This window comes from Pyxicephalus adspersus, chromosome 4, assembly GCF_032062135.1.
Source record: "Pyxicephalus adspersus chromosome 4, UCB_Pads_2.0, whole genome shotgun sequence".
Lineage (NCBI taxonomy): Eukaryota > Metazoa > Chordata > Amphibia > Anura > Pyxicephalidae > Pyxicephalus > Pyxicephalus adspersus.
The window spans coordinates 92,753,796-92,779,687 of record NC_092861.1 but is presented as its reverse complement, the minus strand read 5'-3'; the positions used below and the strand labels follow the sequence as shown (position 1 = coordinate 92,779,687).

Genomic DNA, 25,892 nt, shown 5'->3' with positions numbered 1-25,892 from the left:
TATAATGTAATGTAATTGTACAGTAGCCTATATAATATATTTATAATACAAATATATATATATTATATAAAGATTTCTTTGTAATGGACTCAATACAGCTTTTTTGTATTGTGTTCAATACAAAGTTATTTGAATTTCCCGCCCCGCCTCCCGCACCAACGCATGCAGCGACGTCACCGGGAAACCCCGGAGATCGTCACTGCACTCGCCAGGAGAGGAAGGAAGAGGACAGACGTGTCCGGAGGAGCTGCGGGGACAAGTTAAGTATTTTCTTTCAGTTATAATCCGATTGTCATACAATGTATAATAATCGGATTGCAATATAACGTTTGTTTATATTTTTAACCACCTTAGAAAAGTTCGCGTTTAACACTTTTTGCAAGTGTTTTTACCCCGAACCAAGGTCAGGTTTAACGGCCAGGTGGTTAATATGCTGTAATATTAACCTTTAAAAGTTTTGTAATCTTTTGTTAGCAATACTTGTAAATTTTTATGTTCTTTATGGGTGAAAGTCCCAATTTGTTGCCCTTTAGTATAAAGGTGACTATAAGACCACCAAGTGACGCCCGTGATATGGGCAAAATGCAGGTGGTCTTTTTCCGCTAACATTTTTCATGCTTACCACAGAAGGGCTTAAGACCATTTCAGAAGTGCTTTTCTTGTATCCATGGTAAAAGAAGTCCCCACTGCTCTGATTGGATTTGGAGTGTGTGTGACTGCTTGAACACAACTCTCTTCCTGTCTATATTTGGTGGTTACTTGCAATTGCTGCCATTATGTAAAGGACGCTCTTTCCATAGATTTATAGGCCCTAATGAAAGGGTGTTCTCCTGTAAATACATTAGCCCAGTCAAATACTAGGCACAGCGTGATGTGAAGTTACACTGTGTTCGGATGAGATACATGCAAGGTTTTACTTTACTAAAAGTATGGGTCTATTTCCTATTTTAGGTATATACATCCTTTTTTGGTGGGTTTGCATATAATACACCAGGAAATTGTTATTACTACAACTCTGTAATGGCCTTTCAAATCAATTTTTTAAATGTAAAAAATGTTTTTTTTTTGTTTATTTTCAATCCAAGCACTTTGAAATGGCAAGTTAAAAAAGAACATACATGCACATTTGCTAATCTGTGTAATGAAAGGTAAAAAAGCTGGTGCTACCTTAGAAAAGAAGTTATGTAGTTATTTTCTCTCCAGAAGCAAGGAACCCACCACATAATCGAGTGGTTATAACCCTAATCTGTCCTCTCTCTTCTTCCCTTTTATCAGGTACTTCAATACATTCCTCTGTTAAACAAGAAGAGAGGAGACACAGGATTGCAACTGAAGTGGGCTCTGTCTCTTTTGGAGCACAATGTCATACCACAAAAATTGTGTTATAATCTCTAAATATTGTAGCTAGTAGAGATGAAACCAAGAGGTAATAAAGATTCATAGGTCCCACTGCAATGCATATACAGCAGCCAAAGGAAAATGATTGAGAAAACCATAAGACACAGATCTTTTGTTTTTACTTTTAAATTGTAATTTTAAATGTATGCATTTAAAAGTGACTTTAGTTCTGCAATAAATCCTAGGATTTGGAACTTCACTTAGTGTGATAGGGTCACTTAAAGCATTAAGGGTTAGGTTTGGAGTTTTATGATGTTTGGATGTCTGTTGCTGCATAGGCAGTACCTGTCCAGGTATAAGTGACAAAGAAACATTGCCCTGATGTGGTATTTGTGTAGTCTATTGGGCTATTTTGCCTTTTTTTGGGCCTTTAGCTTTCTATTGTTTATATATTTGAAGAACTGAGAGTTGAGGAAGACTTCCTAGGTGCTTTTAGCACCTCAGCCTAGCCAGTCCTCAGAGGCCTCCAGGGCGGACTCACCTGATATCTCACTCCAAATACAGGATCCCATAGGACCTCTAAAATTTGGGACTGATACTGTATTGTAAAGTTCAGTCTACTTTTGGAAGAGATCATGTTTTTTATGTAAAATCTGTAAATATCAATTGTGCTTGGGACTTTATATTACTGTAAACAAAACAACTGTATTCTGTTATATTCTGTTACCCTCACCCTTTCTCCTTCGTGGGTTGGATTTAAAATAAAACTTTAGAAAGACAATTCTGCAAACAACTTTGTGTGAGTCACCCCACCAAAAAGGTCCTAGGTTCAAACAGGCTGCCCTTGTGGGGGTAGCGCTACAGGTTTTTAGACAAACTAGATGACTAATATTTTAAACTCTAAAATAAGTTATAAGCATTTCATTTTATATACGAAGGAATCCCAAGGGTGTGTCGACCTTGTCTATCACTATGAATTTCCCCCTAGAACTGTAAAATATTAGATATTACATGATGTTTGCCAGAAGCATGTTCTTCATTTGTGAGTTTTAGCTGTAAATACAATTGTGCAATCTAAAAATACCTGAAACATATTTAAAATTTGAGGAAATTAAAACATGAGCAAAAGGGTTTGGTGACTAGTGTCTATCATGATGACAATATATGAAAAAGCCATACCCATCAGCATTTTTGAAAGAACTTCTCAAAATAGAACAAAAGTTTTTTCTATCTAAATTGATTGATCTTTAAATCTATTTATGTATGTTTGCCAGTCTGCCTGTTTAAATATTATACAAATTATCAGTGTCTTCAATATGTTTAGACAAAGAGTTTAATTTACCAAGGGATCCAAGATTGTTGACCTGTACACTTGTACTGTATAGTATATGTAAATGCTGTAAATATAGCAGGTAAAAGTATAAAGCATGATACCGTGTTCAGTCTGAACTTTCCCATTATATGCAACAAAAATAAAAGAAAATGGTTGATTGCATTAAATGCAACTCCACAAGTAAGTTTTTTAAACAATCTTTTGTTGAGCAGTCTTTTGTGATAATGTTCTTTTATGAAATCAGCCATATTATATAATAAACTTTTTATAGTTACACTCTATAACAACCACAAATTATAAAAATGTGGACATAATTTACAACAAGGATACAGTGAATGCAGTGAATAAAGCGGTATTAAAACAAGCCCCATTTTTCAATCACTTTCTAATTATTTAGAAATACCTGCTAGTTGTTTACATTAGGTGAATGACAGGCTGCCAAACTTTGTTGTAAATTTTAAATTTATTTTTTAACAATGTTTATAGATACCAAGACAAGTGAGGGTTTATTTTATATTTCAATATTTTATTGAGGCAATAAAGAAAAGGTGGGAGATTACAAGCACATCAAAAGAGGGAAAATACAAAATAACAGCAAAATAGGATACATAGAATAAGACATAACAATTTGTTGGGATAAGAAAAAGAAGACGTTGTAAAAAGAAAAAGTTACTACAAAATAGGAAACCCGCAGGCTAGCCCTTCCCACCCAAACAATCAAGAACCATGAAGGTTTTATTGCTTGTTCATAATATACAAATACTTTGGTGTACATGATTACCATTGATTTGCTTAGAAAAGATTTCCAACACACTGTGCTGCCAACAATGACAACTTGAGTAACTTAAAATAGTGTATTGTGTCAAGGTAGGAAAAAAAGTAATAGCCTTGTAATCTTGATACTAGGTTACATGACCAGCCTATTCACATTTTGTTCTGTTGTTGGATTCAGAGACTTCTGTATCCATTGGAAAATTATTCTTCTGCATAAGGTCAGAGTCGGTGATGTTGATGCCCTGTTGCTGTTATTAGCTGTCCTATCTGTACTGGAAAATTGTGTATGCTTACTGACACATAGTCCATGAACTATCTAGTCTTTGCCATTCTTAAGAAGGTTTCCATGGTGGCTCTTAGGTTGCAGTGCTTCCCATCTGATGACAAGACAGTTGACCAGATGGATTACCAAATAAAGCAGATAAGTAGTTGATTTAGGTACCAAGCAGAAGATCTGTATGGGTACCAAAAAGGAAACACTTAAAGGATCCAAACCAACCTTTGACTAAAAGCAACAAAAATAGGCTAACAATTAACCAAAATAGGAAAGCAGGATATTTGTCCCGAATAACTGGCAATGTGTAAATTAATGTATTGTTTATTTTTGTAAATTGACTTTATTTAGGATCCTAGATAAGAACCTAGCAGGTTTCCTATCACATAGCAGTAATAGCTATCAGCTAGTTGATGGCATAGATTCATGTCTTAGAGAAACAGTCCTTCCTAGGTCGGACATGAGAAGGGCTGGGAGGACAGGACTAGAGGAGGAGGAATGTAAGATAAAGTTACAGCATGTATGTAACCATTTTAGATATTCTTTAGCATTATCTTGTGAAAGATCTTGAGGTTCCAACATGGAGACCTCAAGATGTTTTACTATGATGACCCTAGATTTATTATGGGTCTCTTGGCCTGTCCTTTAAGGTTTGACTAATTTCCTGTGGTAGTTCTACTATGAAAAGATCTTTTTTTACTGTATGTAAAAAATCAGTGTTCTTTATTTAAAGTTCATGACAGACTTTCTGCCTAGACCACAACTTTGAAATGACTAATACCTAAGTCCATTAAGTTTTAATGTCTATCTGCCACACACTTACATTGCACTTTTTTTCTAAAACTCTGATGCTACCAAATAAAAAATATATAAATACATAAAATATGTGTTTAAGGTAAAAAAGTTTGAGAAGTGCATTGATTTAAACTGATCTTTTGTTTTCTGATTTATAAAATAAATACATTTAGTCTTATACAAGTAATGAGCCCCAACCATAAAGACAAAAGCTACGAACATTATTTTCTATACATTTTCAATATATTCTCTATGAAGCAGAATGCACCTTTCAGATTTTCCTTTTAAGGCCCTTATACCCTTTTAGGTATTTCTTTAAAATTCCAAATAGATAATAGTCCCTGTGATTGTTTGACCCTTTTCAAGAAAGTCAATCATCACTACACCATGAATATCCCAGAAGACAGAGGCCATGACCTTCACTGAGGACTTTGTGATCCTTGCCTTCTTTGGGGTAGGAGAACCTTTGTGTTTCCATTGTTGAGACTGCTGTCTTGTCTCTGCATCAATGTGATAGATCAAAGGCTCATACACTGGTATAAATGTTTCAAGAAATTGCTGCTTATTTTTGTTGAAATGCTCGCGAAAGACTTTGGAGCATCTCACCCATTCTCTCTTTTGGTCAGGAGTCAGAAGTTTTGGAATCCATCTGGAAGAAAGTTTCCCCATTCCAAGTTCTTCAGTAAGAATGTGGTAAACTCTTTCATTTGAAATCCCCACACAGTAATGCTTCTGGTGGTCAGTTTTCTGTCTTGGAGGACAATATTGTGAATTCTGTCAGTCATTTCCTGGGTTGTGACAACTTTGGGTGCTCCAGACCTTTCTTTATCACAAAGGCTTTTACCACCTTGTTTGATCTCAACAATTCATCTTTTGACAGTGGAATAATTAGGAAAATCATCTTTTAACACTTGCATTCCTTTATGGATTTCCTTAGTGTTTATGCCTTTTAAGTGAAGGAATTTGATGACCACTCTGTACTCGATTTTCTCCACCTGAAAAAAAATAACCAACATACAATTTTTAAATTTGTTTTTAAGAAAAATTAATAATAGATATACTTTTTGGTCAATCTTCATCTAAGGCTTTATATTTTATTTATTTACAGAGTTTTCACAAATAATTTTATTATTTATATGTTAGACTTACTTCTTGTCAAACAGCCCTTATAGCAGCCTGAAGTATGATCGTTGCAAATTGCTGTTTTTTTTCCAAGAAAAAGGCAAGATCAGTGTTGTTATAGCAAATTTTATAAACTTATCTCCTTATCCCCAAATATCTAGTTACATACTTAATTTACTTACCATTTCCTGATATTTTATATAAAATGTTGTTTTCCTCATTAGCTAATTCCTTGATCCATCATTTCATCTATGGCCATAAGGATTTAAAAAAAAAGGTATTTCCATGGCAACAAGTTCTTTGCATTTATAATAGACATTCAGATATACTCACAGTTCATAAATATAATTCTTCAAGGATGCTGTTTGAAATAGTTGCCATATGAATCTAAAATAAATTGTAGTTTCCTTATAGTTAACTAAACATTTTAAGACATTTTTAAGTAATAAAATGGAAATATTGGATGTCTTCATATAAGTTTGTTTTCTTTTTGTTTTTTTTTTCTAAAAAAAAAGACATAGGATTGTGTAAATTTAAACATTGATATCTTATGTCCCTGAGAGATTTCAGTTTTTGACCTTGCTTATTATCAGTTGTTTATTGTAGCACTCTGTTCTTTTAATAGGCAACTGTACTTCTCTATTGTAAGCTGGTTTTATATGTCATTGTTGCAAGTTGCATTGTTGTCCTTTCCTTCCCCTGTTATAGTAAGTGATATTATCTAACTTATAGGGACTGTTTTAACATGCAAGTATTTAATGTGCCATTTTTATTTCCGATATACAAATCCTAATTTGTTTAATGATTCCTACATACTTGATTGTTAATGTTGAATTCTAGGGAGATAATAGACACACTTGAATGCAGCTTAGAAAACATTCACACATTATTAAATGTATTTTTAAGTGCAAACAGTGTATATGCTTCAATTTAATTTGGTATCAGCCTCTTGCTGAAGTCCTGTACAGCACAGCTAGGGTGTCAAAGAAAGAAGCACTACAAACTGGCAGTCAGTAGCCATAGTCAAGTGGTTTCATTAGGCAGTTTGCTATTTTTAAATTAAATAAAAATAAGGCGTATTTTCACCACTTCACAAATTTAACTTGCAAATATTAGAAGTGAATTGCAAAGCCCCTGATTGTGATAATTTTATTAAATAGCTGTAAGGGTCAGGGGGACCTGTAGAAACTCATCATAAGTGAAATCTTAAAGAAGCATGTCATTTTTCTATAAATTCTTTGTAAAGCCACCTGTCAATTTAAAAAAAAAAAAGTTAATCACAAAGCAACTGAATATAGCATTGTCTTTAAAACTGCTGGGGAAGGTGGGGAATGTCAAGGGGACCTGTGAGAACATGTTTGAAATAAACAATAAAAAAAAAAATTTACAATTGAAATATGTAGTTTTTCCGTAAAAAAATAGTTTTTTTATGAGTACATATTAACTTTGATTTAGAGAAAACTAAATGCTTATGTCTTTGCAATTCATTTAAAAAGTAATGGTTTTTAAAACGCTTGTTTTTTAAATTTTTGTTTCTTTTTTTTTTGGGGACAGTCCCTCCTTCCCACATCCCATGTCCATTTGTTTGTGAAATTTCTATGGTCAGGGGCCCTGAAATTACCTAAAAAATGTGATGACTGCATTTGTGAAATTTTTCAGAAATACTTTTATAAATTTCACTTTCCCTAGCAGTTTATTAACTGAGAAGAATGCTAATTAAAAAAAAAAGCAAAGTAATTTTAACTGTGCTGCATTTCCTTTCATTGCACAGGTGCTGATCTAGCATGTCCTAAGCTCAGAAAAAGTTATCTCATAACCCATGTCTACTTTGTTCTGGCCTGTAGTTAGGTATCTGAAACTATTGCCCTGATTTATTAAGCGAATGCGTGTAAGTGCGCCACACGCATATACGCTCCGCTGCACACAGAAGATTACTGCGAGCCGGTGCTAAGTGCTAGTGCGCTTGCCTGCCGGATTACAGCATTGACAATAGCAGTGGTGGTCGAGAATTGACTATGAATGATTAATTTTCAGCTGCGCGATTGAGGTGAGTCTGTTAAGCTTAGTCAATGGTGCTGTCATACCAGTCAATTAGTGCTCACCTGGTCCCTGTTCTGTGTGACCCTACAATCCATTACAGGTCAATTTGAATCTTTAGTGCTTGATCTTTTTTTGCTAAGTGCTAAAGTTTTATGTTACATTATACTAATTCAGAAAATTGTTTCATTTATAGTTTGATTTGTTGCAGTTGTTGTTTTAATACTTTTTTCTTTGGTTGCAACACTGCAAACTAATTTATATCAAGCTGTATATATAATAGCAATATAAATAGCAATAGCAATTTATATTATGTCATCTCACAATAGTATGAATGTAAAGAAAAAAAAAGTTCCAAAGCATTTTAGATCTGATTTAAATTTTATTATAGTTTGGCTTTAGAGAAATCAAATATTTGAAAAACTTATTGTTGCCAAAGATGTTATAATACATGTATCAACAAACATATAGTGATTTCACTTGTGTGTGTATATACAAATAGATTTAAATGTATATAAATACATATGCCTTTTTTTTATTTTTACTATTTTAACTGGACTAGTTTGTTGGTTGGGGGTGGGAATTAATCAAGTAAATTTGCTTTTATGATATGCATAGATGTGACTTTTTGTAATCTTCATTATTGTTAGCTTCATCTGTTGCTGCAATGTTTTTGTGTCTGTTTAAAAGTTATGGTCTCTATTGGTTAGCAATTCTTCAACTTGTTTTCTTACATGGTATATGTAATCATTGTTAATAAAGGTTTTGTCATTTTATCCATGAATTCATAGAAATGTATGTATGGTTTCTGTTACAAACTGCTACTTGACCCCCCTCATTGCCTCTGCCTTTGTATTTGAATGTAAGTTTTCTTTTTATGAATAATTGTCATGGTTTTATTATTATTTATTATTTTTTGAATATCTGACATTTGCTGAATAAGCTATGTTTTTTTTTTTAACATACTTCACTCATGTTGATTTGCCCTTGTTCTACAGAACTTCTTTGTTCATTTGTAGTAGTGTTATAGGTTTGTTCTCATTGTGCTGTGCCGCCTGATCTTAGCCCTATTGTACACAAGCACACTTCCACTTCCTGTCCAAACAGGTTGTCAATTAACTGTCCAGCTCAGTTGCATACTCATTCCAACACACCTGATGGTGATGGAAGAAGATCCAGGTTGCCAAACACAACATCAAACCACATTGATTGACAAGCTCATAACCAGGGTCAAGCACTCTTAGAAATGAACAGATGTTCTGTTGTTGCTCAACTTAATTTTGCTCAAAAAATACTGGATTGCATGCATTATTTAGGTGTTTACATAATTCAAATAGAACTAGTATATAAAACTTCCAGGTACAAATACACTTGTGTTTGTGGAAAACATTTTAGGGTTTTTGTAGGGTTTTAGGGTGTTTTTGCAGGTTTGAATGCCATTTTAGACCTTGGCCCACTATATATTCACTTACTCACATCAGCTTGGTAGTGGAGGCACATAAAGGTGGATTCCTCCTTTAACCAGAAGCAATATTATTAATTAATGTAAAGTAGTCTGTGAAGCAACATTCCAGTACGGTACTTCTAAAAAACAATCCCAATTTTGGATTGCTGTGGCGCTCTGGTCCAGTCCACTTTATTATACATAGAAAGTCAGCATAGGCACCCTTTTATATAATGTAAAAAATTTGGTGATAGGTCTGCTGTAATGAAAGCATGCTAATAGTAGTAGCAAACAATGTGATAGAGGGAGGAGCTTTTCCATTTTTTTTTAGAGAGATGCTTTAATCCTAACACACATAAGCAAAATCCTTAAATAAAGCAAACATTAATTTCTAATATTCCAAAACTGGACACTGTAATAAAGCATGTGCTCACATTAGGGTTGTATATGAACAAATGTTTCCCCTAGGAGACTATGACATGTTCCTGAAGTACAATAACTATTTGTAAGAGTCTCTTGTGGCTATCACCAAGACAAACAGAAGCTTGTTTTTCAGAAACGTGTAAATATTTGGCAAAGTTTTGAAAGCTTTTAAGTCCTCTTTAAGCCTATTTTCTTTAGAAGTAAGAGATCAGATTTAATGTCCAGTCTACAGCAACACTTAAAACAGGGGCTAAACCGCAATAGACATTATAAGGCAAAATACCAATTGGGTGTGGGATATAATACAGTAAACTGAATCATTTCCCATCATGTATGAAAAAACAATAGCCCTTTGCACTTTCAAAAGGACAGATGTCGGTATTCTGATTATCAAGTATGATCCAAATTAATTTGTTATTTCACAAACTTTATACATCTATTTTTACTAATTATATACTCCAAATATTTATAGAAAGGGCTAAATCATTTACTCATTGGCCGCCTTATTAGGTACATCTGTTGGCTTGCTTGTTTATATAAATATCTGATAAGCCAAACACAAGAAACTCATAGAGGTTAGAGTGCTGTTGCTGCTCAGATGGTGGAGTGTAGCTGCACCCCTTCAGGGTGACCCAGTGTTTGAAGCCCCTGCAGCACCATCTTAGTCTGAGCTGGTGGATGAGGAGGAGGAGATGGAAGCCTTACCAAGCAGTCCTGAAGTTGTTACAGAAGGGGGAGCCAGACCAGTGGAGTCTGCAGGGATTTACCCCCTGACACCTGGACAAAGGAAGACCAGGCGTTAGGCAAGGAAGAAACCACGGTTAAGCGCAGCTGCATTGAAAAATCTGCTGCAGTTGGCGTATCGGCACAGGTTGGTGACCAGGAACCTTATACAGGTCTCATTGAGGAGTTGACTGTACAGGTTAAACAGGTTCCACCGTCTGTCGCAATTCCACCTTTGACCAGTTCAGATGAGGAACCCTTCAGTCCAGCACATAGATTCCTACCATTCTGAAAATGGGGGAGTTTAAAATTTATTCCCTGAATGTCGGGTCAGAAAATTTCTGTACGGAGGACAACAATATTTAGGTAGCATTCATTAACTGTGATTTTTTTTTTGTCTTTAAGAGTGCAAAATAGACCACCACCCAAACATTAAACAAATCAGACAATCCTGGACTCACGGCCCTTCAGTATGGTCAGGGGACAATGGAAATTCAGCTACAGGTATTGGGATCCTTGCAAAGGGGAACAAAGTCACCTTTTCATGATTTATTGAAATAGTAATAGTCACAATTTGGTGTCAACAAAATAAAAGCAAAGATCAACCCTACTTTGTATCAACAGTTCTAATGGTGTGTGGTATATTGCTTGGCACACTTTACACCTTTAGTACCCCTAGAGTATTGTTTAACCTCCCTAGCGGTAACCCTGAGTGTGACTCAGGGCAGAAAAAAGTTGCTGAAAGTGGTAACCCTGAGTCACACTTGGGGTAGGTAAACCTATGGGAAAGAGAGTAAATACAGCACTTACCTGATCGTCCGGCATCCCGCGTTGTTCATCCCTGCGATCTCTGTCTTCCTTCTTCTTCCTCTGGCGTCCTCTGCACTCATTGAGTCACTGGTGTCGTTGGTGCTTGTGTATGTTGCCGGCGGGGCGAGAAATTCAAAATTCATTTGTATTGCATTCAATACAAAATAACTGTATTGAATGCAATACATTGGATTTATATGTGTAAAAGCATTGTTTTCAAGAACATTTATTTTACAGTATATATAATAGTATGAGTATAATATTTATTTAAAAAAAAAAATTTTTTTTATAATTCAACTGTGAATACTCTTCCACAGCTTTGTCTATGACCTGTTTGGAGTACCTATTGGTCCTGTTGCTTTCTTAGTGGTGTTGCCGTGTCACAGGCTTTTCTGAACCATTTACTGTATGTAAACAGACATCAAGTGAAAGAATATGTGACACTTTGCAAACAATTGGACCATAATCAACTAATGATATGACTTCTTGAACTTTGTTTGGATTGATGGGTGGGAGATCACTCTGCCTGACAAGTGCTGCTGCAGACTTGATGCACTGATGGATATCCTGGTATATACTAAAATATATATGATATGTTGCTAATTTAGGTCCATTACATAAAATCCAAATGAAAATCCATTTTATTTCGAAGATGTTGTACAACCAAACAGTATATTCATTGATTGGAGTGTATACCTAGGGTAATGTACATATGCATCTAAAAGAGGGCTGCAGGGTTATGTTAGTGCAGGGGCTAATCAAAAAATATAACTACTTTTAGGAAGAGGAACAGAGGACATCAAAAAGCAGAAATGTGAAATAATTCCATCTGATCCCAATTTTAGAGTACAATGGTACTCAAAGAATCCTTTTTTAGAAGAAGAGCTGTACACATCAGAAAAAGGGTGTTTTTGCTTTCTGATATTTCACTTGTCACTACAGTCCTGGTTCGTTTACACCACAGTTAGAAGCTTATCTTCTTTTTCCAGTACGTTACCATATTAACATTTATAAATAAATTAACATTCTCCTCAAAGTATGGATTTGGGCCTGGAATACTTCCTGCGAAATCGGACCTAATGAAAAACTAGTTTAGTTTAACCCTTTTGGATACTATAAAAAAGAATTCTGTTTTTTGAAGTAAGGAGGGGAATTTTTACTTAAAGCAGACCTTAAAAAATAGAGCATGGTCTCTCTAAACTACATGGTGCATAGTTTGTGAACCTCCCTGCCAGTCTGAACATAGCCTTAGAGTCATTAGGATTGTTGTCAAATATAGCTACTTGATAAAAAAGAGCAATATTAGGATAATAGAGGATATATGAAAAATGCATTTTTATTTTACAACACTAATTAAATGTATTTAAAATATATCGTACACCTTGCCTAAATAATTTAAATTACCTTTTTTTGTGTCTTTTTTAGTTTGTGGTGACAATGTTCTGGACTCTTTATATATACGACAGGGAACTGGTATATCCAAAGCTGCTGGATAATTTCATACCACCGTGGCTAAACCATGGAATGGTAAGTGTACTTAGTATTTTAAACAAAACATTGCATTCAAATGCACATCACTATGTAAAATGTTTGAATGACATAGTTACAATAATATATTATCATTTTATTACAATTTTCTTACATAATCAAATATTTGTTAAGTGAACAATTTATTTATTTACAAAGAATATCCAGGTTATGGACAGCATGGTGGCTCAGAGGTTAGCATTTTGCAGCTCTAGCTCCCAGTTTTAAATCTCGACCAGGGCACTATCTGCATGGAGTTTGCATGTTCTCCCCGTGTTTGCGTGGTTTCCTCCCACAACCCAAATAATGCAGTTAGGTTCATTGGCTTCCCCCCAAGAAAGAAAAAAAGGACCTTAGATTGTATTAATGACTATGGTAGGAATTTTAGGCTTTGTAAAGTGTTTTGTAATATGTTAGAGCTATATCAATACTAAATAATAATATATGTGGAAGCCCTCTGGTTCAATCTGGGTACAGAATGTCTACTGAATACCCTGGTGGGATTCATATTTTTACTATCTATATATACAAAATTTGATGAATGTATGTATGTACAGTTGACAATTGAAAATTTGGCCATCGATAATCCGTTTCCTTCAGTTTTCGGGCATTAATTTGGGAGCGCATTTTCAATACAGGGACTTTAGTACACAGTTTGGTCACCTATGTTTTGATGGCGCTGTTCTGAAGATGGTCTTGTTTGCTAAACTAAATACACATTGAGACGTCCCTGCTACCTGCCCCCTGGAACTGTGCCAGATGTCTGCGGGTGCTGCGAGAGGAAGGGTGCCCTGTGTGTGTACGTAAGTATCGGCTTCAAAAATCTGGAATTTTTTAAAATCAGGCACTCCTCAGGTCTGGAGTTTGCTGGATTTTTGAATGTCAACTGTAAGTGTGTATGGATGTTCCACCATCACTCGAAAACGCATGGAGACATTTCAGACAAACTTGCCATACATATGACTGAGACTCATGTCAGTGCACCAGTCATCTTTGTACAGTGCTATGCTATATGTCAGAGCTATATTTGGATATATGTATGTATGTATGTGTGTATGTCATCACTAGGAAATGCATCGACACAATTCAACCAAACTTGCTGGACATATGACTCAGACTCATGTGAGTGCACCGCTGATCTATAAACAGCGCTGTGCTATATGTCAGAGCTTTATTTGAATGTATGTATTACATATATAGATGTGTGTATGTGATCACTAGGAAATGCATGGAGACAATTCAACCAAACTTGCTATGTTCCACCATCACTCAGAAATGCATCGAGACATTAAAACTAAAGTTGCTAGACAAATGATTTAGAGTCATGTAAGTGCAGCGCTGATCTTTGTACAGCGCTGTGGTATATGTCAGAGGTATATTTGTATGTATGTATGTGTCAGTGTGCCTTTTGCTTACATACTTTTTTTTAAACCCTTAAAAATTTCTGGCCTGTAATAATGCCTTCGAGAAAACGTAAGGCAATTGGCCGAGTGCAATTAAAGGCAAAAAAAATGAAACAACACCGTAGACAAGAAAATCCCGAGGACAGGAATAGAACACTTGCCAAGCTGCACGAGAGAGCTACTACATCTAGAGCTTCAGAGACACTACAGCAGCATGAGACCGGACTACAGGATAACAGAGATAGAGCTACCACATCTAGAGCTTCATAGACAGTACAACAGCGTGAGACTCGAGTACAGGAAATGAGAGAAAGAGCTACTACATCTAGAGCTTCAGAGACAGTACAACAGCATGAGGCCCGACTACTGTATAGGAGAGATAGAGCTACTACATCTAGATATTCAGAAACAGTGCAACAGCGTGAGACCCAAGTACAGGAAATGATAGAAAGAGCTACTACATCTAGAGCTTCAGAGAGAGTACAACAGCGTGAGACCCAACTACGGGAAATGAGGGAAAAGGCTACTACATCTAGCGCTTCAGAGACAACAGCATGAGGCCCAACTACAGGATAAGAGAAATAAAGCCACTACATCTAGAGCTTCAGAGACAGTACAACAGCCTGAGACCGAGTACAGGAAATGAGAGAAAGAGCCAGACGATCACGGACTGCAGAGCATTTTAGCTTAACATTGGAAGGATACCACTATGATCCACATAAGGACTACTCGCAGCATGCAAGTGTTACCATCGCAGAAATGGAAATGGTTTGTAGTTACTGTCAAGCCAAGAAGTTTAAATATGAGTCTCCTGGTATTTTCTGCAAAAAAGGAAAAGTCAAACTCTGCCAACTGGAAATACCACCACAAGAACTTTGGAATTACACATCAGCAAATACCTCAGAGTCAAAGCATTTTCTTAAGAATATCAGAAAATACAACTCATGTTTCCAAAAGACATCATTTGGCACCATATCAGTTGTTCAACAACCTGGATTTCCATCCACATTCACGGTGCAAGGGCACATTTACCATAAAGCGGGATCATTACTTCTCCTGCCAGATCAACCACTAACATTTTTACAACTATATTTTATTGAAAACAAACTAATAGAAACTGACCAGAGGTGCACCTACATCTCAGGAACAAAATTTCAGATTGTCTTAAAGTTACAAAGGATGTTTCATGAGCACAATGTTCTTATTAAAACAGCAATTATTATGATATTAACTTAGGTTAGTGGAATTAAATTGTATCTTAATGTATTTGTATATTGTACTTATACTTTTAAAACCTGTAAAAAACATGTCTTTGATTTAACACTGTAACTTTATTTGATTCCTTTTCCTGTATAATATAGGATTGCAAAAAATAAAAACCCGGGCAACGCCGGGTAATCAACTAGTACATAATAAAATCCTTTTGCAGAGTCTCTTATCAGAGAGTTTTATTGGGTATTTTTATTTATTAAGCCCTCAAACAAATTTTGCATAGGATGATATTGAGAATCCCTTCTGACATAGCTGAACACCATTGCTTGACATAATGCAAAGTGTTACACTGATGAGAGTTGAGCCCTTTCATAAAGGCTTTTCCAAATCCTTAAATAAGTAGACACTATTAATTTGTAGTACTGAAATATTAGTTTGTTATATAGGTATATAGTTTGCTGAATCACCCAGGTTTTCATATGATAGTCTATCTTCTCCAGTCTTGGGGAGCTTTATTAAATCAGACCTACAGTCACTATCCTATGCATAGCAGGGAAAACATAATAGATAAAAGTTCTTCTGAAAATGTAATGTCGCTATCGCGCTGTGCAAAAGCCAGAGCTTAGGTTTATTAACCTTAATATTTCTGGGAGTGTCAAAGACAATGTGAATGCTACATTAATCCAACTACAAACTGCAACCAAGGTCTAAACAGTGACTGGAGAAGCTTTGCATGGACTTCACTGACAGTGTTTGCATATCTTGCAAAGGTTCAACAAATGCATTGGTTGTTAATTTGTAGTTGCCACCAACATTTTGAAAATTTTAAGAATGTGAACAAGTGCAACAGTGGAGAAGTGTTCGAAAATAGTACTTTTAAAATTTCCGCATAGGGCAGTGCTGCCAACCCCAAACCAGGATAAAAGTTGTTTTTTTATCCAGAAAAACAACGGTATTCAATGATAATAGCTCATAGAATACCATATACAAACATAAATAAATATATATGGTATTCCATGAGCTATTGAATACAGTTTTTCTTGCCGAAAAAAAATGCTGTCTTTCGTTATTGTCTTGTATATTGAAAATATTGCAACATTACTTTTTTTCATGTTTGTGTTTTTGGTGCACATCAATGCAAAAAAAGATGTTTTAGCCTAAAGCAGAACTCCAGCCTTAACACTTTTTATCGAAAGATTTGTAAATAAAAAATGATGTTTAGATTACTGCATAGATTTGTAGAATTTGAAAATGTATTCCTACTTCATAGTACTTCCTTCTACTCCAGAGATGAGAGGCTGCCCCTTTTCTTTAATTGCAGCACCTTTATTTTGTGAACAGTCAAGCTAATAGGAGGAGTGGAAACAATACTGATAGAGCAGTGAATAAGAGCCACAGCTCTTATATCTAAGTAGACATTAAGTACAGCAGGATCTATAACTACCCTCCCCATTTGCTTTGCAAAATACCCCTTGGGCCTGTTTTATTAAAGCTCTTCAAGACTGGAGAAGACTATCATGGGTGATCCAGCAAACATGAAATGGATTTCTTAAAATCTTTTGCTATTATTTGGTAAATGTTTTCTATCCTGGGCTAGATCAATGTCAGGTTTGCTAGAAAATACAGGTTTTTCCCATGATAGTCTTATCTTCAACCTTGGAAAGATTTATTAAATCAGGCCCTTCTGTTTTTTATATAGCAAAACTCATATAAAAAAAAAATATAAAACCCATATTAAAAAAAGGTGTGACCTCTCTTACAAATATGTTTTATTTATTTTACCATTTTAAAGCTTACCTTCATATGAGATATACCACCTGCCAAATGATATGTAATTTAGTTCAACAAGCCTTGATTCAGACACATTCAGGTCATTACTACACTTTTCACAGTACACAGGAACTTCTAGTAATTGCATTCAGGAAACACACTTATTTCTTTTTAATGAAGGGATAATGGGACAAAGAACGGTAGAAGTTGCTGTTGAAAATATGCTTTACATACAAAGACTGATTTTTTTAAAGGGTTGAGATTCCTCAGACAATAAGTGATAGAACAAAATTAAAAATAATTTTGACTTTTGAAAATCAGAAAGTATCAGACTAAAGGTTAAAAAAAGGTCAAAATAAAATAGTAAAAAACAGGATCCTAGGCTATAGAAAACTCACAGTATTCTGAAAAATATTGGAGCCATTGGATCAGCATGACAGTCAGACAGAGGTTCTAACGGCAGTTGCCTACACATTCTCTCGTTATACGTTTGCTTTTTTCTACTTAAGGGTATTTACTACAAAACTAATGTATGTTTCAGTTGCTGAAAACCAAGTATTTACTGTAGTTCACAAAAACAATTTTGTAAGTTAAATATTTGTTAAAAATGTAAAATCTTTTTTTATTTCATATCTTTAATGGATTCTACTCACAATGAAACCAAGGTTAAATCCTGCTTATTTAAGTGTGCTCATTTTTCTTTTCCTGATACAACAAAAAATCTACAATTAAGTACTTGTGTCAGCTCCATTAGCTAAGCAATGGTTAAGAAAGAGCGGAAGGATAAAGAGAAGAAACAGATCTGAAAATGCATCTTGACTCCTCAGCTCCTATAATTTAACATTTGCACCAGTGCTAAAGTTGGTACCACAATGAACTGCCAATTTTTAAAGCCTTTATAGCAGGGTTTATAACAACAAAAGGTCCCACTGGTAAGAAAGACCATTAATGAAAAAATAAATACAATTTCCAATTTAATTTATTTTAATAAAAAGTCCCCAATAGCAGTTTACCAGATATAGGTAATAGTGAAAATTGTGATCTCCCACAGCCAGACTGATATGAAAGAACATGGTGGCTATTAGAAATGTGCAGTGTTTTTAGGAAAGTTGATTTTTTGCTTTATGATGGAAAGCATATAGGTTGGTATTGAACTGAATAGGGGATTTGCAGGTTCTTTGCCAGGAAAGCAATTAGTTTTGTTTTATTCTCTTACTTTTAAAACTAAAAAAAGGTGAATAAAGACTGGTTGAAATGATTGTCTTTATGAGAAGAGATAAATATCTTAAAGCCATGAATCTCTCTGATTAACTACAAATAACTTCTTTGGTGGATCAGCTTTATCTCTCATAGTTTAAAATTTCTTTTTAGCATTTAATATTCTAAGGCATGAATACACTAAAGGGTATTTTTCCACCCTGAATGTCTTTAACAGTGCCATATGGGTGTGGAAACATGGAACACTGTGTTATGGTTCTGCAGTTAAAACTCAATTGCTTTTATACAAGCTTATGGTAAATATGACTTAATCAGACCACAAGAATGTGGAAGCTTCCCTAGGTATCTCATTTATTTATTTGACATGCAACCACGGCAACAGAATTCCACCCCTTTGAGTGTTCAGACTTGTGATCTGCTCAGACCTGGCAGACTGCATTTCTTTCAATTGAAGACATATGTGCACTCCACATAGAAAAGAGTTTACCTATCACTTGAGGTATTTACAATAAGATTATCACCGTGAGAAGGACACATCTGCCCTATGGTCTGATATGTTTTGCTTGTACTGGATTCCCTCAATGTATACCTTCAAGTTTATTGTTCTTGGTATTTCTTAGATCAGCATATTCTGAATTTATTCACAATATATAGGAAGCAACTATGTCAGCAAGAAAAGAACATTATTACTTGCAGCAGGACACTAGAAATGTAAAATATTTCTACAAATTTTAATGTTCAATAAAAAACAAAACAGAAATGTGTGTTTAGTACAAATAAAATAATAGACGATTCCATTAAATACAATTTTAGGAAAATGTGACATTATCCTTATGTTCAATGATCCTATCCAAAGTTTAATTGCACCTGTTGTGAGAAATAGGGAAGTCACCACAGCTTCCCACCTACTAAAAATACTAACTGCCTAGCTGCCTTTAGCTCCATACTTGTTACAGGTCTCAAGAGGGATAATTTAGTAATGAAGAATAAACTGGTCATGTAACAAAGTGTGTTTAATTAAGTAAAGCGATGTTCCTTTCATTCATATAATATTATTCAAGAAAATATTCCCCCTTGTCCGTAGTTGTGTGTTTAAAGTGACCACAGATTCAATTTTTTTTTACTAAGCTAGGTGAATACTCACTTTGCTAGGGGAACAGGAAGATGAATAGGATATGCAACACATAACTAACACATAATAAATAACTGTGCTAGCTGGATGAAAGGGAGCATAATACAACAACCAAAATGAAAAGATAGGATCATAACAAAGCAAAGAACAAACAAAATATATATGAGAAATCACTGAAAATTGAGTGCAACAAGAAAGAGGATTTTTTAAAGGTGTTGAGAATCTTTACTCAAAAACAGTTAAGATTACTTAAACTATCGAGTGATGTTAAAAACAAATTCCTGTTTATTTCAGTTGCATATGAAGATAAACTGATAATGAAATTAAAAACAGGAAAAACACTTAAAAACACTTCTCCCGTGACTGGATATTTGAAGTAGATTTTCACAATTTTTAAAAAGTTAGTTGTAACTTATTTTACATTGGTGGGTTCTAGTAAGACTCCTATATCATGAGGTACAACCATCTTAAAAACCTTGGAGGTGCATTTTTTGAGTTTGCAGGACCCACCAAAGTCACAATGTGTTTTTTTTTACTGATCTCATCATAGTCAAAATGCTAATGATTAGTACAAAATCATTCAGCTTTGACACACATTGTTATACTTGCTGTATTTTGCCAACCATTTTTTTTAAATGTTACATGTATATTTTGTTTTGCATTCCATCTTTGAGTATTACATAAGCAGATATATTAAGAGTGTTTCAAAAATATGCCAGGAGCAAACATTAAAACATAGTTATATGTTGGTGTATGATGTATTTGTGTGTTAATATAAAACCAAAATATAATTAACAAAGTATAATCAATTTCCCCCTGCAAAAAAAAGTTTTTTTCACAACCTAGGATGTTTTACACTGCCAATTCATATATGCAAACCTTTATTTATTATTATTATATTTGAAATTTTGCTTTTATTTCATAGAATGGCATCTTTCAGTGGTTAAGAAAATTACATTACAAACTAGGATCACTAGCAGTTTCCCAGACCTTTGCATTGGCATATATATATATATATATATATATATATATATATATATACTTAAATACTGTTTAAATTTCAGCCTTCAAACACTGGCATTCAGTTCAAATGATTTTTATCAGGGCTGGATACAGTACATGTCTGAACTGGTTTCCCTTTTCACTTTGCATATGATCACAGTGTACCCAGTAACAATTATTTTATTGGGGAACAAGATGAATTACAGCTATTAAATTGGCTCACTCACAGTTTTGAAAGCTGTTGAACTTCCAGTATTTCCTTCATGCTGGATTCTTGCAAGCTTTGCCAGTTTAAATCCATAGCAAATGCTACAAGTTGCTAAGGAAAAATAACAGGGGCAGCAGAGTTCTGTACTTTAGTGTTTCCAGGGGATCTCTGTGAACATAGTACACTGGAAGAAAACACAGCACATAAAAAAATCTTTTGTACAGATTTAGCAGACACATTTTATGCAGATACACTAGCATGTTCCAAGAATGCCTACACAGAGCTATCCAGTGCCTGCGATTGTCACCCCAGATCTGTCATTCAGCCAGTATGGGGTCTGAAGAATTCTTAGGTAAATAGGACATTTAGTGCTTTTAGTTACAATAAAGATTTTAACATAAGTGGTTTCATATTATGGTTCATAATGACAAAATCTACAATGATTGGTAAGCAGTCCTTATATAATGTCCTTTTTCTTAGTATGTAATACTGAAAAGAAAAATTATAAATACATATATATATTATAAAATATTCATACTGAGCTTCCATACATGATCTGAACACATATTTAAAAGGTTGTCCTTTTATTAGAAAATATTTTTTTCATTTTTTAATTGGGGAGTTTAAAGAAGGCTTAAGGCTGTGAGTGTATAGCAATGATACATTTGACATTTTTTCACACCCATTTTGCATTCTGCACATGCACTGCCAAATGTATGTATTTTCTATGAACAAATATACAATGAAATTTTGCATATATCTCATTTATTGACATTGAGTTAAAGCACAGTCTGAATTTGTTGGTGAGTCCCCCAGCACTCATTTTCCATTGCTATCCGCTGAACTCTTTTTTGCATCGCTCTTCATTATTTAAAATTCTTGGAATCACTGTCACAGCACTCTACAAAGTAGTACAGCCCATATAAGAAAGCACTGCTTGCATCCTATTGTGTGGTGTGTGGGGTATATTTACAAGAAAACAGGCTTAGCTAGCAAACTACAATACTAATGATTAGCTTGAATAGAGGGGTCAGCGGATAAGGACGATCATACAGCAACAGTGCTGCAAGCCAATCAAGTAGGGAAGCTGCATGCCAAACAGCCATATAACTGTTGAGAGCACTCAGATTGGGTGGGCACTACCTTTAATGTGCCAGTATATTTTGTTTGCTGGCCTGTCACTGAAAGGTTGAATTACCAACCTCCCTGGCAAAGTCACAATCCTAAGATAAAATAATTAAAGTTTTACATATAACCGGTTAACTAAACCATCAACCATTAACAATATAATCTGTTACATAATTTCACAGCAACTATTTTTACTGATGGCACATCCTCATCATAATCTATAAAAAAACTTTTTACTTAGAACTTTTTAGCCATCCCCTATCAAAACTATTAATAAAAAATTAATAAAATTTGAATATATTGTAAATAACATTTTAAAACAATTAGGAAACATTAATACAATTCTCAATGAGATCCAATTTCAGTACATTTTAGGACATATTCATACAATCTCAATACATATTCAACACATTTCATAAAATAAATCTGCTTCTTCAGACATTTTTTGAGATGTTAAACAACATACATATTTCTATAGTCAATTTGCATATATAGAGCACAAGCACAAAGAGTAGTAACAAATCTAAATATAAAAGCATACCCAAATTGATTCCCCTGGTAAGGTTATCCCTTTAAAGGAAGATCAGTAATTTGAGAGCTCATTGTATTTTTATCAAGTAAACAGATATTTTTCTTTACTTGCAGTGTTTTTAAGAGATAAACACATGGGAAGTCTTGTCTGTATTAAAATGTTTTTTCTTTTATTTTGCTTAGACATACACTTTAATGTTGCCAGGTGAGACCCTTTCTGTTATTTTCTGTCAATTATAACACAGTTTTTTAATTTTTCTTAGGGCCAGTGGTCACAATAGTTGCAATGAAAACTGGGCTTCTGCTTTCATGGGGCCAGTAGGGTTTTATGTGAATGTCAGATGAATGTATAAGTGGATACTGAGAGGCAAATGAACCTAGAATCTGTGTGCAGACCCACAACAAGAGGTGGCACTAGCAGGAACTAGGGTGGGATAAGGTCCTTAGCCTGTGCCAAGGTCCGGGTAGTACTACCACCAATCTCTGTGGCTCTGCATACAAAACCTGGCCCTGGCTGCTTCTCAGTTTCCAATCATCCCATCTGAATCCACTTCTGTCTTTCTCTCTCCTGTGCCCTGCCACCGCTGCTATCTAAACAATCACTAAAGAGGCCAGTTGGAGGAAAAGAGGCATTTGAGAGCTCAGTGTGAACAAGAAGAAGGGAATCAGTGCGGGAACTGAGAAACAGGTAGGTAAACACTAAGGCAGTCTGTCAGTGGGAAAGGTCTGCACTGAGCAGGTCTTTCGTTCAGTGGTCTGTCACTGTGGGCGCTTGCATTTTGTTGCCCTGCCCTGACCTGTGCCTGGAACCGGACTGCATCCGCATCCGGTACGGCCAGGCCCAAATTCTGCATCGGACCTATAGGTCTGTAGTTACCTCATTAATTATTACACGCAAAAATGTGTGCACAACCATCCTAGTGTGTTAAGTAAGAACTTTTGGAGTTAAGCACACTTTGGCTAGACTTACATAATAATATCTGCTTTTGTAAAATAATTTGCATGTCCTTTTACTTGCTAGTAACATCTTTATGTTCATTATTATTGAAGTGCTGAACTTTCCCTTATCAAAACAATAACATTTCTATTTCTCACTTAAAACATATCTATATTTAGAAATGTAATATTTTGGGGAATTGTAGCTAAAATAAAGAAATATTTGATACACATTTCAATCTACTATGTTTAGAATAGTGATAAAACGGTGCCAATTTAAATTGTACCAAAATACAGCATGTTCTGTTCAGTAATGGTGCAAGCATGCATTGTTAGTCATAAAATACATGGGCTGTATTACACAATGTTGAATCAGCTGCTTAGTAGTAAATATTCTTTCAGTTTAAACTGCAGCTTTCCAACAGAGAAGCCTGACAGGGAAACATTTAATTAGATCATTTATCATCACTTATTATCCCTGTTTAGTTATTTTATTATTCTAGGAACATACTGTTTAATACACTGTCCTTAAATGTTTGCACAGAGGTCAACATCTTTACTGAGTCTAATTATACTTTAAAGAGAACCTGCCAGCACTGTAAAAACATACTCAGTTTATTTATATCTTAAAGGTGAACTCTGGAATAAGTAAATATTTTGTAAATGTATAAGGCATGTGTATTTTGACTTAAATATTTGTTATGCAGTTTCACAAAACTTGTATCTCAAATCATTGTAGTTCTAAGAAAGTAGTCTGTTGTAAAGGGGAAATATCTGTGTTCCTCCTAAAGTTCTGCTCTCTGTGTTGGCTGTATGTGTATCACAGTGATGATATCACCTAATTTTACAAGATAATAACTAGGTTTACCAAAGCCATTTGTGCACACAATTGGATTTATAACCTTGTGGCTACTCAGGAATATATTAACATGAAAATATTTGTATCCAGCTTTAAGGATACCCTCTCATTATTGTAAAAAATTACAATTATTTAGCAGCCTGTGAAAAGCAGAAACATACTCTTTGCTTCAGGTGAGAAGTCTGTAAGGCCTTTGCTCCCTTCAAGATGCTCAGGCACTGCTGCTATGTATACTTATGTGTGTATAAATCCTGCTTTGCTTCAACCAGCGGCTACATCAGTACTTTGACCTGAAAAACTGTTAGTGGCTAATTGCCTTGAATGATTTCTTTTTTTGTTCTTTTCTTGCAACCAAATCTTGTTAAAAACAGTTGAAATGCCCTGTAAATTGTGTGTATGACCAGCATAAAAATGAAAGCCACATGACTACAGTAACGGAGTAAGCTTTTGTTTAGAGACATATATTGCACCTTGAAAATTATTGCTTTTTTCATTGGCTTATTTCTTAAAAGTGACTTTCTTGGATATCAATAAAAATCTTTATAATTCTTATTAAGATTATTCTATTTCCTATTTATTAAATAGTAAGCACACAAAAACAAAATGAGGCTTTTACAGTACTGAATCACAGCATTACTGGGTTTAGGAGTAGGACAAACTTGTCCATGTCCATGGCCCCCACCTTCTTCAGAGCTCCAAATGGCAAAATGGCAGGGATGAAGGCTGCTGGAATGCTGTGCATTTGAGGCCCTCACTTTATATTCACCATGGGATATTTGACAGGGTTTCGGTTCATACAGAGATATACTTTTTATAATATATATTGCTGTAAGTTTCAGGTTCAGAAAAACAGATTTTATGCCTTTAGGCACCTTAAAATGTAGCAGGAGTTACACAATAAGCAAAAGTGGTCTTTTCAAGTATACTGAAGTAAAGTAGCTAAATATGTCAACATAATATCAAGCAATACCCCTGATATCATGCAATGTTTATATTCATTATACTTTTGATGGCTTAGAAAGTGATAAATGTGATTCTGCCTGATAGAAATGTGTATTGCATATATACAGACTTCCCCTTTGCAAGTGCTGTGTCAGGTACCAGTGCTTATATGGCATTTACATATCTGTTTAAGATGGAATCAATTTAAATTGTATACATTTTATCTGATTAGTAATTTTTGTAATTTGAATGTATATACATTAGTTAAAATACAACTCTAAATTATCACAGAAACTTTTATTTTTTAATAAACTATCTACTTCATTTTTGGCTTTGTTAAATTACCAAGCGCAAAAATGCAAAGAAAAAAATTAAAATGCATTTGGAACCATTTGTTGTATTTTTAATGCCCAGCATTTCTCAGGGTTTCACGTGTTAGAAACAGTGTACACATGTTTTAAATAATGAGTGGGTAAGAAACCACTATTTCTGACTGGGTTGCTGTTTTATTCCCTGCTAGGGAAACCCCAAAAATTTATCTTATTTTGCTGTTTTTGTGAATAAGCACCCTGAAATTTAATTTAAAGCTTGGGACAGTGCAGTGAGTGCATTTTGATGCTAATCTCCCACATTATGTATGATATGTAAATTACAAAAATCTCATATATAGATGATTTCAAAAGTAATATTCAATCTTTTTTTCTGCTGCACCTATTTAAATCATATTGGGTTAATCTTGCGCTGAAAAGGGACCTATACTGAGAGGGGATGTTAAAATATCACTGTTGAACTCATTGCAAATAATTCTAATTGCTTTAAATGTAAAGCTGATATTTTAGTTATAGTGGGTTCAGTCATATACCAAAAATTAGCATGCAAATAACTTTGAAAATTAGCTGCATGATTTATTTATTCTGGATTGGTGATTCATAAAGTGTCACTTTTAGGTTA

The 25,892-nt window shown here is 34.6% G+C and overlaps 1 protein-coding gene across 3 annotated transcripts in view; it reads left to right on the top strand.

Moving 5' to 3' along the window:
• Positions 1 to 25,892, top strand: part of AIG1 (androgen induced 1) — a 128,550-nt gene that overhangs the window by 47,646 nt on the left and 55,012 nt on the right. For 2 of the 3 annotated variants that reach the window (XM_072409019.1, XM_072409021.1), the window contains exon 3: positions 12,499 to 12,600. The exons of the other annotated variant lie outside the window; for it this stretch is intronic. In XM_072409019.1, coding sequence (XP_072265120.1) covers positions 12,499 to 12,600 — 102 coding nt within the window. The remainder of the gene's footprint in view (positions 1 to 12,498; positions 12,601 to 25,892) is intronic. 3 annotated transcript variants of the gene reach the window in all.